The 17,343-nt window shown below is 36.1% G+C and overlaps 1 protein-coding gene across 1 annotated transcript in view; it reads left to right on the forward strand.

The window, feature by feature from the left end:
- Positions 1-9,462, forward strand: part of MTNR1A (melatonin receptor 1A) — a 33,492-nt gene extending 24,030 nt beyond the window's left edge. Inside the window, exon 4 of the mRNA XM_047719798.1 lies at positions 8,594-9,462. Coding sequence (XP_047575754.1) covers positions 8,594-9,462 — 869 coding nt within the window. The remainder of the gene's footprint in view (positions 1-8,593) is intronic.
- Positions 9,463-17,343: the final 7,881 nt, after the last annotated feature.

Raw genomic sequence — 17,343 nt, forward strand, 5'->3', positions numbered from 1 at the left:
GTCACTTGTGACAACACAGGTGGACCTAGGGGATATTATGCTAAGTGAAATAAGTTAAAGACAAATACCATATGATTTCACTTGTATGTGGAATCTAAACAAAACAAAACAGAAAAGACCCATAAATACAGAGAACTGGTGGTTGTCAGAGAGGACGGGGATGGGGGATGGGCAAAATGGCTAACAGGGAGTGAGAGGTACAGGAGTCCAGTTATGGAATGAATAGATTATGGGAATGAAAGGTACAGCATAGGGAGTGTAGTCAATGGTACTGTAACAGTGTATGGGGAGAAATGGGAGCTACACTTGTGGTGAACACAGCATCGCTTACGCAGCTGCCGAATCACTATATTGTACACTAGAAACTAATGTAACATTGTGTGTCAGCTACACTTTCCATTGAAAAAAAAATACCTCTTTTGAAAAATATCTATAGTCTCTGGACCTTGTTCTGCTCATTCTTTATTAGCAGCCTTAAAAAAAAGGATAATTGGAATATTTGAGGTAAATACTAAGGTCTTTATAAGGTAGCTTGACCTTCCTTCCTTTTCCTAAGGAGTTTTAAGTTGCCTAGCTTGCAGAAATGCCCTATTTTCTAAAATTGAAATACACACACTCTCAGGATTTTCTAAGCTACTAGAGGCAATTAACTGATTTTTTTAAAAGATTTATTTATTTAGATAAAAGGAGGGAGAGAGCATGCGTGAGCAGGCAGGGGGAGGGACGAGGGGAGAGAGAATCTCAAGTAGACTCCCCACTGAGTGTGGAGCCTGACACAGGGCTCGATCCCAGGACCCTGAGGTCATGACCTGAGCCAAAATCAAGAGTCCAATTCTCAACTGACTCAGCCACCCAGGTGCCCCAATTAATTGCTTTTCAGGAGGCACTTGCTCATGCTCAGAAATGGTATTACCAGTATCATCCATTCTCCTATCATCCACTTTAGACTCTCCTAAGGAGTCTAAAGATACTTCCTTAATCAGCATCCTAAGTTTCTCACCTTTCAAACAGGTTGCCTAACCAAGTTGATCTGACACGTGACAGCTCTATGTGACATCTCAAGAAATTTCAGTGAAATTCAATGATGCTACAATTGGGGAATAAAATTCTGGATTTTCTGGTTGAGGTGCTCTAAGATTTATTCTTCTACAGAGCTATCCGCTTTGGCAATCACATTGAAGGCAGTCTCAGAAAAAGTGAAAAGAAAAAGAAAAACAAATAAATCTTCATGCTGAATATTTTTTCAGGCTACTTAAGTTGAATTTGAGTTGTGGAGCTTCTGGCTTAAAAGGACGCTTACCTGCTCTGATCTTGGAGTGCTTTGGGAGCTTACTGGATTGAATATTTATTTAAATAAATATTTATTGTATACCTACAGTATAAGATGGAATATAAGTTGTCAGCAAATTATTGTTGGTTTGTCAAAATATAAGACAATGTACTAAGCTTGTGTAAAACATGGATCCTACTTTCAAAGAGATTACTTTCAATCACGGCACTTAAAATTCTTTTCTTTTCAAATAAAAATAAGACATGGCATACAAAGGCTTAAGACTACAAACATGCTTATTTAGCAGAAAAATTTTTCAAGATATATTTGAAAACTTGGTTGGTAGATGAAGTACTCATGAGTTGTTTTAAAAGACACTGCCTGACAGATGGTAACTACACTTACCCTGGTGAGTGTTTTGTGATGTATGTGAAAGCTGAATACTGTGCACCTGAAACTAATACTGTATGTCAACTATACTTCAACTAAAAATGAAAAAAATTAAAATAATTTTAAAAGTTTCTGCACAACAAAGGAAACAGTCAACAAAACAAAGAGGCAACCCACGGAATGGGAGAAGATATTTGCAAATGATGCTACAGACAAAGGGCTGATAAAATCTATAAAGAACTTCTCAAACTCAACACCCAAAAAAACAAATAAGTCAAAATGTGGGCAGAAGAAGTGAAGACACTTCTTCTCCAAAGAAGACATACAAATGGCTAACAGACACATGGAAAAATGTTCATCCTCATTAGCCATCAGGGACATTCACATCAAAACCACACTGAGATTACCACCTTATACCAGTTAGAATGGCAAAAATGGACAAGGCTAGAAACAACAAATGTTGGAGAGGATGTGGAGAAAGGGGAACCCTTTTACACTGTTGGTGGGAATGCAAGTTGGTGCAGCCACTTTGGAAAATATGGAGATTCCTTAAGAAGTTAAAAAGAGAGCTATCCTATGGCCCTGCAATTGCACTACTGGGTATTTACCCCAAAGATATAGAGTAGTGAAAAGAAGGGCTAAATTCACCCCAAGGTTCATAGCAGCAATGTCCACAATAGCCATACTGTGGAAAGAACAGAGATACCCTTCAGCAGATGAATGGATAAAGAAGATGTGGTCCATATATACAATGGAATATTACTCAGTCATCAGAAAGGATGAATACCCAGCATTTGTATCAACATGGATGGAACTGGAAGAGATTATACTGAGTGAAATAAGTCAAGCAGAGAGTCAATTATCATATGGTTTCACTTACTAATGGAACAGAAGGAATAGCGAGGAGGACATTAAGAGAATGAAGGGAAAAATGAAGGGGGAGAAATCAGAGGAGGAAATGAACCATGAGAGACTATGGACTCTGGGAAACAAACTGAGGGTTTTAGAAGGGAGGGGGGTGGGGGGAGATTGGTTAGCCCAGTGATGGGTATTAAAGAGGGCACATATTGCATGGAGCACTGGGTGTTATACGCAGACAATGAATCTTGGAATACTACATCAAAAACTATGGTGACTAACATAACAATTTTAAAATAAGTTATTTGTAGTGTAGCTAAAATTCAAATTTAAATATATGAATAGGGGTACCTGGGTGGCTCAGTCAGTTGAGCATCTGCCTTTGGCTCAGGTGATGATCTCAGGGTCCTGGGATCAAGCTCCGCATGAGGCTCTCTGCTCAGCAGGGAACCTGCTCCCCCCACCCAGCGCCTTCCTCTCTACTTGTCATCTTTCTCTGTGTGTTAAATAAATAAATAGAATCTTTTAAAAAATAAAAATACATAAATAAAATGTTAGTATTAACATCAGGTGAAAGAATAGGTAAAAAAAATAGGGAAATATGAAAACTACTTCACACATGGGGCAGAATCAAGGAGAGAACTTCAAAAAAATTGTCAATAATGGAGACAAAGCATAGCTATTGGCAAATAATACACTGGCTTTGTATCTTATGAAGGAAGTAATACAGCCTGGAAAAATACCACTTGGAGGTTTGACAACCAGGCTGCTAACTTCAATTTTAAAACATTTTCTCACATAGTTATTAAATGGAAGATGATAAATATCTTTTATAATTTTCTTAACACACTTTAAAATATAAAACTCTTTCCTTATGTGATCTTGAAAAGGATAATGTTCTTTTATCATTCATGCATTAATTCTTTTCTTTTTTTTTAAATGTCTGTTGGATATCTCCTCTGTGCCAGGTCTAGTATGATTTTGGAGCCTGAGACAGAGTTCTGTGGCAAGACAAACACTATTCCAGCTAATTCATTCTTATTTTAAGATTTGGCTTAAATTTTAATTTTTACTTTTAAGAGTTTTATTTTCCAATTAAAAAATAATTTTAAGGGGCGCCTGGGTGGTTCAGTGGGTTAAGCCTCTGCCTTCGGCTCAGGTCATGATCTCAGCGTCCTGGGATGGAGGCCTGCATTGGGCTCTCTGCTCAGCAGGGAGCCTGCTTCCCCCCACCCCCCCTGCCTGCCTCTCTGCCTACTTGTGATCTCTCTCTGTGTGTCAAATAAATAAATAAAATCTTTAAAAAATAATTTAAATTTCATGTATACCTTTGTTATTTAATTCATCCTATTAGTTTACCTTTAATTATTTCCTATATTTGTGTTTGGAATACCTTGAGCTATTTTCATTTTGGGCCATTTGTATAGGTATTATATTCTTTTACAACACAAACCATTTTTTTTTTAAGATTTATTTATTTATTTTGGGGGGAGGCAGGGGGAGAGAGAAATTTAAGCAGACTTCCCTCTGAGAGTGGAGCCCAACACAGGGCTTGATCTCACAACCCTGAGATCATGACCTGAGCCAAAATCAAGAGTTGGTTGCTTAAACGACTGAGCCACACAGGTGCCCCTTACCATGTAAGTGTTTTTTTAAAAGCCTATTTACAAAACAGGTTATGTTTTATATTGGTTATAAAATACAATACATATAAATACAATACATATACAAAGTTATTTATATACAACACTTTATATATAAAACATTCCTATCTGTAGAAAATAAGTTCTATTACAGACTCAATTTTGGGGGCAATATGTTCCCTTTGAATAATGTGGGTTCTGGGACCAATGGACCTGGTATAAAATTCTGGCTCTGTCATCCAATGGGTGTGACCTTGGGCAAATTACTCGCTTAATTTCCTCACTTTTGAATTTAGGACACTACTAATACTGTAAGGATTACAGGACTGCTAAACTTAAAGTTCATTGTGCTTTAAATATAATGTTCTGGGAAAGTCTATTCTTTGTTATTTAGTATTTGGGTAGAATTAAGATGGGTGAATATATTTTTATTTCTAAAGCAGAGTATCATGTCATCTGGAAATAGTGAATGTTTTACTTCTTCTTTACCAATCTGGATTCCTTTTATTTCTTTTTGTTGTCTGATTTCTGTGGCTAAGACTTCTGGTACCATGTTGAACAAAAGTGGTGAGAGTGGACATCCTTGTCTTGCTCCTGACTTTAGGGGGAAAGCTCCCACTTTTTCCCCATTAAGGATGATGTTAACTGTGGGTTTTTCATAGATAGACTATCATCTTGTGGTGTATTCTCTCTAAACCTATTTCATTGAGTTTTTTTTTTTTATCATGAATTTCAGATGTTGAACTTTCTCATGTGATTTTTCTGCATCTAATGAAATGCTCGTATGGTTCTTACTCTTTTATCTGTTGATGGGATGTATAACGTTGTTTGATTTGTGAATGTTGAACCACCTTGCAATCCAAGAAGAAATTCTACTTCATTGTGGTGGATGATTTTTTAAAATGTATTACTGAATTCAGTTTACTAGTATTTTATGGAGAATTTTTACACCTATGTTCATTATGGATACTGACCTATATAGTTCTCTTTTTAAGTAGTGTCTTTATCTAGTTTTGGTATCAAAGTAATGCTGGTCCCATAGAAAGAAGTTGGAAGTTTTCCTTCCTTTTCTCTTTTTTTGGAATAGTATAGGAATAGGTATGAACTGTTCTTTAAATGTTTGGTAGAATGTGCCTATGAAGCCATCTGGTCCTGGACTTTTGTTTTTTGGGGGAGTTTTTGATTACTGACTCAATTTCTTTGCTGGTTATCAGTCTGTTTAATTTTCTATTCTCTCCTGTTTCAGCTTTGGGAGTTCCAATGTTTCTAGGAATTTATCCATTTCTTGCAGGTTGTCCAATTTGTTGGCATATAGTTTTTAATAATATTCTCTTATGATTGTCTTTCTGTCATGTTGGTTGTTATTTCTCTTCTCTCATTTGTGATTTTATTTCTTTGAGTCCTCTCGCTATTTTTCTTGGTAAGTCTGGCTAGAAGTACATCAATTTTATTGATTTCTCAATGAACCATCTTTTAGTTTCATCTTTTCTGTGTTTTCTTTTGTTTTTATATCTTTGATTTCTGCTCTAATTTTTATTATTTCATTCTTTCTGCTGGCTTTAGGTTTTGTTTGCTCTTTTCTAGTTCCTTAGGTTGTTTATTGGTGATTTTTCTTGCTTCTTGTGCTGGACTTGTATTGCTATCAACTTCCCTCATAGAACCACATATGCTCCATCCCAGAGGTTTTGGATCATTGTGTTTTCATTTTTATTTGTTTCCATGTATTTTCTTATTTCTTCTTTTATTTCCAGGTTACCCATTCATTGTTTAGTAGCATGTTATTTAACCTCTATGCATTTGTGGTCTATCCGGATTTTTTCTGGTGGTTGACTTCTAGTTCCATTGCATTGTGGTCAGTCAGAAAAGATGCATGGTATGACTTGGATCTTCTTGAATTTGGTGAGGCTACTTTTGTGGTCTAATATGTGATCCATTCTGGAGAATGTTCCATATGCACTTGAAAAGAATGTGTATTCTACTGTTTTATAACAAATAACCAGCACAGGTGCTGTCTTGGCATTAACTGTATGACTTCATCCAGATTAACTCTGTATTTCTGTTTTCTTCACATCTAAAAAGTGGGAATTATCCTGTGTGATCACTCATATTCCTAATATTTCTCTCCATCTTAACATCCTAGGAGTCCATAATTGCTCTGCAGTAAGGAGTGGAAGTGAATCCAACAGAAAAGCAATTTGCTAGCCATTAACAGGAATTATTTTAAGTTTCAGAATGCATTGCTATGCTGGTTGTAGGGAGTATCGGGTGTCTGTAAAAAGGATAGATCACTGTCTCTCTGGAGGTACGTAGAGCTGAGATGGAAGAGATGATCTTATAATGTGTACAATCAGGATGATGTTATTTAATTACTGTTATCACTCCTCTTCCTCCCCATCTCTCTCTCACACACACATACACACACACACACACACACACCCCTAGCAGATATGACAAAGCTTCCAGTTGAGCTACCTGATAGCCACATCTGCGTACATTCTATGGCTTAATTTTTCTTTCTCCAGACACTTGTGAAAGGGGATTAGTTCAAAGAAAACTAAACTAATGATTTAATTAATGTAATGACTTGAACAAAAAGAAGCATAATTGCTATAAACTAAATGGAGCAGAGGAGTAAAGCTATGAAAGAAGTCTAGGACATTGTTTATTATCTTATACTTAAGCTCTTTAAAAATAACTCTATTTATGTCAGTTTGTCATCGTGATGCTGTGGATAAAAATGGGCTGCTCTGATGGTAATTTGTAGCTGAATTTCATATATTATACATATTTTTAAAGTATTATGCATTTTGAGTTAAAAATTCATTAAAACAAGCCCACTTTGGAATTCAAATATTTCAGTGGTGATTGAAATTGTTCTTTGGGGAAAAATAAATTTGTTTTTACTGCTTTAATTTGGCCTCAGGTAACCAGTTTTCAAAGAAATTGTTTTTACAGCAATTTATCTGAAATTCCTACCTCTATGACAAAACCTTCCCTTTTTTTAGCCATGACTGTTCTTTTACTTCACTTCTTTGCAATTTTTGGAGGGATAGGGAGTAAAATTAATTAAATAGGAACCTCAAATACAAAGGTTGTTTTATTTCAGATACTGGGAGGTCACATTTTAGTATCTGTCATCAAGCAGTTGAGCAAAAGTCTCGACTGGGAACTACTATTCAAGATCCTGTTACAGGGAGGACACACTCTTAGGGCAGAAATAAAGGAAACTTAACTTTACAAATAAATATAATAAAAGGCAAAATATATAGTTACTCCACCTGGAATGTTCTTCCCTTCTTCTTCCTAGCTCACTCCATTTCTTGCTGCCTCTTTTTCTACACATACGCTTATACTTCTTTCTCTCTCTTTTAATTTTGTTTTTCTAAGTTTGAGGATCATAGGATCCCTGGCTGTTCCTTCCTGTTTAGCCAGTACCTATTAAATGCAGTTAATAAGGTTTTATTGAATGTAATTTATTACAACTTAATCTCAACTAAATGTGATAAAATAAAGTGATTTAAAAGCCTACAAAGGAGGAAGGTCTTCCTGTAGTTGGGCAAATAAATAAAGGCTTGGAGCATTTCCATTTAAGATGGATTTGGGGAAATGGGTAGCATTTTAAAAATTAGAGAGAAGAGCCATTGAAGGCAGAAGGAATAGTAAGAAACAAAGGCAAATGAGCTGCAAAAGCAAAGAACATACTTGCAGAGATCTTAGAAAATTTGACTAGAGTTCCTTGTTTTATACTTTCAAATGTGTTATCATATTAACACAGAAAATATTTAGGGTTAATTTTTATACTTTAGGTTCTTTATGAAATCTAGAAGCATTTCTACCTTTTCCTTTAGATTGAGGTGAGAGTGTTATTGAACACCAACAACCTTCATTGAACACTTATACGACAGACACTGCTCAGTATTTGATGTGGAATGCCTCAACTTGGCCTCATGGAGGCCTTATGGAGAGGGTACTATCATTATCCCCATCTTACAGAAGAGGAAACTGACATTTGTGAGATAATATAACTTGCCACAGTTAGACAGCTAGGAGAGGGTGAAGCCAATATTCTAACCCATACAGTTGATGAAAAAAACCTTTTTTTCTTAACTATTATACCAAGGGTCAAGGGTTCACTGCTGTCCAAGAACAGCAACCAAATAGTTTGAAAAATAACAGTTTTGAACATGAAATATGCCTTGTCTTAGGAAAGTGGGAATTTGCAAACAGTGGAATGGACTTGACAAGGGCAACAGTGGGCTTGCTTCCTGATGAAAATGGTCTCCATTTCAGTTATAATATGGCAGTCACTGTGATGCCAGGTTAATAGGGTTGCAGAAACAGCTCTTTAAAAAAATAAGAACTGTGGAAGAAAACCAATGCAATGCATATAAAACAGGGGGTAACCTGTACTTTCTAAACCTTTCTCTTTTAGGAAATATATTTGTGGTGAGCCTTGCAGTTGCAGACCTGGTGGTAGCTGTTTACCCCTACCCCTTGGTGCTGACATCTATATTTAACAATGGATGGAACCTGGGCTACATGCACTGCCAAATCAGTGGTTTCCTGATGGGCCTCAGTGTCATTGGCTCCGTCTTCAATATCACTGGAATTGCCATTAACCGTTACTGCTACATCTGCCACAGTCTCAAGTACGACAAGCTGTACAGTAACAAGAATTCCCTCTGCTACGTGTTCCTGATATGGACGCTGACGCTTGTGGCGGTCATGCCCAACCTGCGTACTGGAACCCTGCAGTATGACCCAAGGGTCTACTCCTGCACCTTTGCACAGTCTATCAGTTCAGCATACACTATAGCTGTGGTGGTTTTCCATTTCATAGTTCCCATGACAATAGTCATCTTCTGTTACCTAAGAATATGGATCCTGGTTCTTCAGGTCAGACAGAGGGTGAAACCCAACAATAAACCCAAAATGAAACCACAGGACTTCAGCAATTTTGTCACCATGTTTGTGGTTTTTGTCCTTTTTGCCATTTGCTGGGCTCCTCTCAACTTCATTGGTCTTGCTGTGGCTTCAGACCCTGCCAGCATGGGGCCCCGGATACCAGAGTGGCTCTTTGTGGCCAGTTACTACATGGCATATTTCAACAGCAGCCTCAATGCAATCATATATGGGCTACTGAACCCAAATTTCAGAAAGGAATACAGAAGGATTATAGTCGCACTGTGTACAGCCAGAATATTCTTTGTGGATATTTCAAATGATGCAGCACGTAGGGTTAAGTGCAAACCCTCTCCATTAATGACCAAAAATAACCTAATAAAAGTGGACTCTGTTTAAAAGACAAAGCACTGCTGGCAAAATGTACAGACTACCCAAGGTCTTACTCATTTTCATGTTTGCTTCCTTCTTGACAGATGCCTAGAAACACAGCATAGTTGAGAAAACACACACCTCTAAGAGGTTGCCTCTAGTTTATGAGCTCATATGCTATCAGCCTTTTGAATAAGTCTCTAATTCTGCTTATGAAAAGAAATTTAGAACGTACAGAGAGCTACACATTCATTCGAGAATGTGGTTCAGGGATAAGGGTGGGGTGGTAATTTTAATTAAAACTGCTAAACGTATTCAAGTAGAGAAAGAGTGTGCAGACTTTTATTGCAAATGAATATCACAAAGGAATTGCTTTTTCCTCCACTTTTTGAGGATTTCTCAAAATTGGAAAACAAATGATGTATCATAGTTATAAACAAGCAAATGGGACAAAAAGAGAAAAGTAGGATGATTGATTCATTACACAGTGAAAGGCTGAAAATAAATCAGGGAACACCTTGACATAATAGCAACAACCTCAACAAAGTTTTCAGTTGGGAGTTGGTAGCATTGGGTAACTATAGTCAGGATCATGAATGTGGTCTCTTTCTACTAATACTAAAAGTTGCACATTCAACTAGATAAAAAGCTAAGTATATGATAGTACTCTTGTTTGGATGTCAATAACCATAGTATTTGAAAACAATAGCGAAACATAAACCTCTACTTGACTTTATTAGACATTGGCTTTATTATTTTGTCACTGAAGATCATTATTATTCATGTTACTGACAAACTGTTTTGAACTGATCTGTTAATTTATGAAGTCATCTAATCAGTTTGGTTAAAACTGATAAAGGATCAAAGAGCTGTAGATCCTTATATACAATGCTGAATGTGTCCCAGATTGATAATCTAGTGGGGCAAGTAAATATTTAACCCAGATACTTTTTCTTTTATAGATATTTTGAAGGAATACTCTTTAATAATTCATTTCAGTATTTGATTGCCCTAATAATCCTAAAAGTCTAGGAGAAGAAAAAATGCACACATAAACTATGGTTTCAGAAATTGTGGCTCTGGTTTACTCCAAAAAGCTATTTAGGACCACTGTCAAGTTTGTTACTAGAATGCTTTGCAGGAAATTAGAGCCATGTTTTCTTGTGTTTTCAAGTTCTTCAACAGAACTATTACATAGTAGAAAGAGTTGGTGATTTGCAGAGGTATATATACAAGGTAAAAAGTGAGCTGGATATATTTGTGAATATCTCTATATCTAGATGATCCGAATCTCCTTGGAAAGTTCTACCATATGTTTTACAAAGTTCCTCTGATAACTGTTTTCATCAAGCGTATTTGGGAAACACTAAATTATGGTTTGTGGTTGGGAGGAAGGTCTGCATGCGTGTGCGTGCGTGTATGTGTGTATATGTAAGTTATCTCTAAAACTTTGCCCATCAAGTCATTTATGTGTAAATGTTCTAGTCAGAACCAACACTAAACAGTATAGATAATTTTTAAAACTATGTTCCAAATTTCAGATAACTGAACCTTAAAAAATTTGCCATGTTAACCTAAACTTTTTAAAATGCAGGATACTTCTATCTTGATGCTGGGGGTAAACTACTATGTTGCTAACTGTATATTCCTTTGCTCTTTATAGAATTTTGTTTAATTTATACAATAGCAAAAATACTTAATAGAAACTCTGCCCTTTAAAAATTGTCTGCCAAGTAGAGTATCTCACCTTAAAATCAGATATGTAACAAAGTCCTGAAATGTTGTTCTTCCCTACATCAGAATACTATCTAGTTAAAATATTGACAATGAAAAAGCAACTCATGAAGACCAAAGTCAAACTCTCAGATTTCCTCTAATGGAATCTCACTGTAGAAGTTTTATAAACATTTAACATATTATCGCTGGCTTCCTCACTATAATATTAATAAGCAGGAAGTCCTTAGCTAAATATGTTTTTTTCCCTCCCAAAATTCAAATATGTAATCAGTTGTACCTGGTTTTCCAGTGGACAAACTGTTTTGTACCGTGGAATATTAACTCTTTCAAGACTATGAGATTACTATTTGTCAAATGACTGTTGCTTAGTACAAATTGGTACGTGGGTAGCATGGTCGAATATGTGCTGCCTTATTCAAGGAAACATTCAATGACATTTGCTGTGTTGTGTTAATCAGCTATAAACCTCTGTTAAATTAAACTTCTTTAATCTATCAGAGTTATTTACTTACCAATGTAATCATTTTTTAGCCTTCCCTCTGTCTATCAGAGTTCTAGTGGTGATGTGAGGGTTAGAAATGAGAAGAAATAGAGGCACCTGGGTTGCTCAGTGGGTTAAAGCCTCTGCCTTTGGCTCAGGTCATGATCCCAGGGTCCTGGGATCAAGCCCAACATTAGGCTCTCCTTAGCAGGGAGCCTGCTTCCCCCCTCCCCACTCTGCCTGCTGTTCTGCATGCTTGTGATCTCTGTGAAATAAATAAATACAATCTTAAAGAAATGAAAAGAAATAACATTTTGAGTGGCACATTTACAAATTTTATGAACATCTGTACTTGCCTGTATCTTAGATTTCACTGCATAGGCTGGAGGATTTGTAAGGCTGCAAACAGTATCTATGATAACATCAGGGGGAAACGCCTTTCTTTCCAAAGCACTCAGTGGAATCTGAAATTCTGGATAGGCAAAATCTATGCAAGACTATTTGATTTGGAATAAGAATAGCAAAATATCTATCATTGTCTTTTCCAAAATCAATTGCTAGAATTATGTGCAATTGTTAGCATTATGCAATTTAAGTCCCTACGCTAATATCCAGTTGAAGTGGAGAGATCAAAGAATTTGACCATCCTAATTTAAGTAAAACATTTGAATATTACCACTGGAAGGACTGCCTCAATCGTATTCTTTAAAAATAAATTTAAATCATGTAGGATTTTTTTTTTTTGCCACCAGATAATGTCACTTTTAAATATATGTTATTTTATTTTTTATACCTGTTGGAACAGATTAGTTTGGAACATACTGCTTATACTTTATTATGTAATCTACATAATCACATAAAATGTGATTTTATTTGTTTAAAACTAATAATGGATTGGGGGAGGAATAATTTTAGTTTGTCTACTCTATTGTATATTTCCTTTCCAAATGTTTATGTTTGAATCATTTCCATGTACAAATATGACTTTTTGTCTCACAAAGCAGAACTACCCAATTTTAAATATTCTGGCAAGTAATAGGAGAGAATAACCAATCTTGGATATTAAATCCATAATTGCTCATTGAGTAAACAAATTCAGCCTCAATGTTATTTAATGAATAGTAATTTTGACCATTTTTTGGACTGTCTCTGATGCATCATCAAATATTTCACTGTGGATAAGAAAAGATATTTGGAATAAAATAGGTATATTTCTAGTCAGTTTAAATTACTAAATTATTATATTTAAGAATTGCCTGAACATAAGCAGCATTTTCTTTTTAAAAATAATTTCTATAATTTACCTTTCCCCACTTTTTACTTTTCCCTAATTTGACACTTAGAAAATAATCTCCATTAAAAAAATTATCTTGTATAGTACAAAAAGTGTTATGTTCTCCACAATGGCATATATTGATCACAACTTCTGTAAATCTCCTAAAACTGTGTGTTGGTGAAAATCTAGAGAAGAAAAGAAAGTGATTTTAATCATATTCAATATTTATGTTGCTGATAAGTGAGTTATTTTAGCTGAGGTCTTTGGGACACCAAACTCTGAATGTAAACTCAATTTGTAAGATATAGGAAAAGGCCAAAATGTTGGGACATTTAACCAAAATCTTAGTGTACATATAATGTAACAATAACAAACAGGGTAAAAATTCAGTAACATACTAAATGGGTACCAGGAGATTGTCCGATAATTATAATGTTTAGAGAAGTATGATCTTAGCTGTGCCAAATTCTTAAAGGATGGGGACATAGTCTTTTTTTTTTAAGATTTTTTTTATTTGATAGAGAGAGACACAGCAAGAGAGGGAACACAAGCAGGAAGAGGGGGAGAGGGAGAAGCAGGCTTCCTACCCAGCAGGAAGCTCAATGAGAGGCTTGATCCCAGAACCCTCAGATCATGACCTAAGCCAAAGGCAGACACTTAATGAATGAGCTATCCAGGTGCCCCATTGGAACATGTTCTAATTGGATATGGGGTCAACTCATGCTTGTCTCCACCAAAAGATAATAGAGTCACGTGTGCATCATCTTGTTTTAAAGTGGCAGAGAGAAATTTAAATTCAACTATGGGACATCACTCATAAAGGAACATACAATGATGTTAGAATCATAAGCCTTAATCATGTTTATAATATTTACCTTCTCTAGAATAGAAACATCTTAAATTAATAAAAGCAATTACTTAGCAGTATTTTTTGCCATTAGAGAGTTTAACTTGGGAGGACACTTTCATGTATGGATGTCTGTGTGTACCTGTGCATATTGTGTGTTTTGGCCAATAGGCTGTTTTTAGTGTTATCTTTAATGTTGATGATTTTTAAGAGTATGAACAGCATACACAGCTTTAAAGAATAAAAGATCATTTAGATGTTGTGCTACATTGTTAGTAATAATGCTCTGACCCTAGGGAGCAGTTTATTACAAGGTGACATTTCTGTGTTTTGGTGACAGAAAGTCTATGATTAACATGCCCATTTTAAAACCAATTGATTATTGTTGCTTTTACATATTAGATACCAATCCTCCCTTTTCTTGTGCTCATTAGGTGCTCTAATTTCTGATAGAACTGTGACTTTCTATGAGTGATGCAAATGTATCTGGTTTCTTAACATAGGGTGGAAAAATAGTTTTGTTTGGAACAGAAAAATGAATTGAACTTTCTGTTTCCAAAATGAGTTCAACCAATCTCTAAGGACTCTTGAGTATTGGTGCCAAGAAGCTATAATATCCTCACTGACTCTGTGACCACTGAGCTAGAGAATAAATGTTTAGATAATTCAAAACAGTTAAATATGAGCCAAACCATCATATCATGCTCAGCTGCATGCCCCTGGCTGCACTGGCACACAACCACCAGCCACCAGGAACCTGGCATAGGGATAATGGCCCAGCAGCATTTTGCTGACACCAACTGCCCTGCTCCCAAGTTCCCCACTATCATGCCCCCCAAAAGCTCATCTGCTTGGGTCCCCTAATGGAGAGCAAACACAGCCCACGATAGGCAGAGAGTCAGTGCAGACAACTGCACAGAAAGGAAAAGTGACTCAGACACAATAGCACGACGTAAAGAACATACACAGAATATGTTCTTAAAGGGCCAGAGTCTGGTGAACGGGGAACACTTCACTTCAGGGCACACTAGGACCTCTCTTCATAAAGTGACCACTTTCAAGAGCAGAAGACACAGCTGACTTTTTTAACACAGAGAAACAGACCGAGAGAGGCAGACAAAATGAGGAGATAGAGAAGTTTATCCTAAATGAACAGGACAAGGACATGGCCAGAGATCTAAGCAGAACAGATATAAGGACATGCCTGATATATAAAGACATTAAAACAATGATCATGAAGATACTCACTGGACTTGAGGAAAGAGTGGCAGACATGAGTGAGACCTTTGAAACAGATAATTAGTAACATAGTAGAGACAACGGATACACTAAGTGAAATGAGAAACACAACTTGATAGAATGGACAGAAGGATGGAAGAAGCTGAGGAACTAATTAGTGACTTAGAAGACAGAGTAATGAAAAGTAATTAGTGGAACAAAAAGAGGAGAATTATGTAAAATGAGAATAGACTTAGGAAACTCAATGACCCCATCAAATGTAGTAACTTACATTGTATAGGAGTCCCAGGAGAAGAGAGAGAAGAGAGAGACAGAAAACTTATTCAAAGAAAGAAATAACTAAAAACTTACCTACTCTGTGGAAGGAAACAGACATCCAGATCCAGGAAGAACAGAGACCAATCAACAAATACAATAAAAGCAGACAGACACCAAAACATATTGTAATTAAATTTATAAATACAGTGAAAAAGAAAAAAATTTAAAAGCAGCAAAATAATTCCTTAACTTATAAGGGAAAGAAGTCCTTAACTTACAAGGGAAAGAAGTCCTTAACTTACAAGGGAAAACCCATAAGGGTAGCAGGAGATTTTTCAACAGGAATTAGGCAAGCCAGAAGACAGTGCTGTGATATATTAAAAATGTTGAGTGGATGGGGTGCCTGGGTGGCTCAGTGGGTTAAAGCCTCTGCCTTCAGCTCGGGTCATGATCCCAGTGTGCTGGGATCGAGCCCCACATCGGGCTCTCTGCTCAGCAGGGAGCCTGCTTCCTCCCCTCTCTCTCTGCCTGCCTCTCTGCCTACTTGTGATCTCTGTCTGTCAAATAAATTTTTTAAAAAAATTTAAAAAAAAATGTTGAGTGGGAGGACTCGATAGCCAAGAATACTCTATCCAGGAAGGCAATTATTCAGAATAGAAGGAGAGAGCATTTCCCAGACAAACAAAAGATAAAGGAGTTTGTGGGCACTAAACCAACTCTGCAAGAAATATTAAATAGGACTCTGAATGGAAAGGAGAGACAAAAGTGACAGTATAAATATAGGAAACACAAAAGAAGTAAAAATGAATATTTCTGTAAAAGTTAGTCAAGGAACTCATAAAAAAGGATATAAAATATGATGACATATACCTAAAGTATGAGGAGGAGAGAAGGGAGGAATGGGCTCAAACTTGAATCACCATCAACTTACTATAGACTGTTATATGCAGAAGAGATTATACATTAACAGATGGTAAGCATCTTTCAAACCCACTAATAAATTTATGTAGAATAAAGAGAAAGAAATCCAGATATATAAATCAAGAAAAGCAACAAAACATGAAAGAGAGGACAAGAAAGGATCAGAGAAAATCTTCGGAAACAACCACAAACAAGTAAGAAAATGGCAATAAGTACATATTTATCAATAGTTACTTTGAATGTAAAGGGATGAAACACTCCCATCAAAATACATAAGGTTGAAGAATGATCATAAAGCAAGACCTATCTATATGCTGCATATAAAAGACACATTTTAGACCTGAAGACAACTACAGATTGAAAGTGAAAGGATGGAGAAACATCTGTCATGCAAATGATGTCAAAAGAAAGCCAGAGTAGCAATATTTATATTGGACAAAATACACCTTGAAACAAATACTGTAAGAAGAGACAAAGAACACTATACAATAATAAAGGGGACAATCTAACAAAATATATAATGATTATAAATATTTACATACCCAACATAGTAGCACCCAGATGCATAAAATGGTTAATAAAAACCCAAAGGAACTAATTGATAATACCACAGTAAGAGTAGGGAACTTTAACACTCCCACTTATATTGTCTACATCATTACATCAACAAACAGTAGATAGATCATCCAAACAGAACATCAACCAGGAAATGATGGCTTTGAATGGCATACTGAAATGGATGGATTTAACAGATACATTCAGAGCATTCCATCCTAAAACAGCACAATGTGCATTCTTTCCAAAAGCACATAGAACATTCTCCAGAATAGGTCACATATTAGCCCAAAAACAAAGGTCAACGAATGCAAGAATTCTTGATCAAGTGATACAGTGCATCCTTTCTGACCACAACACTATGAAATAAGAAGTCATTCACAGGAAAATATTCTGTAGAGACCACAAATACATGGGTTAAATAACGTGATACTAAACAATGAATGGGTCAATGAGGAAATCAAAGAAGAAATAAAAAAGTATATGGAAAAAAAGCGAAAATGAAAACACAACGTTTCAAAACCTCTGGGATGCAGTAAAAGTGGTTTTAATAGGCAAGTATATACTAGTAATACAGGCCTATCTCGAGAAGCA

Source organism: Lutra lutra, chromosome 2 (genome assembly GCF_902655055.1).
Source record: "Lutra lutra chromosome 2, mLutLut1.2, whole genome shotgun sequence".
In the NCBI taxonomy this organism is placed as follows: Eukaryota; Metazoa; Chordata; class Mammalia; order Carnivora; family Mustelidae; genus Lutra; species Lutra lutra.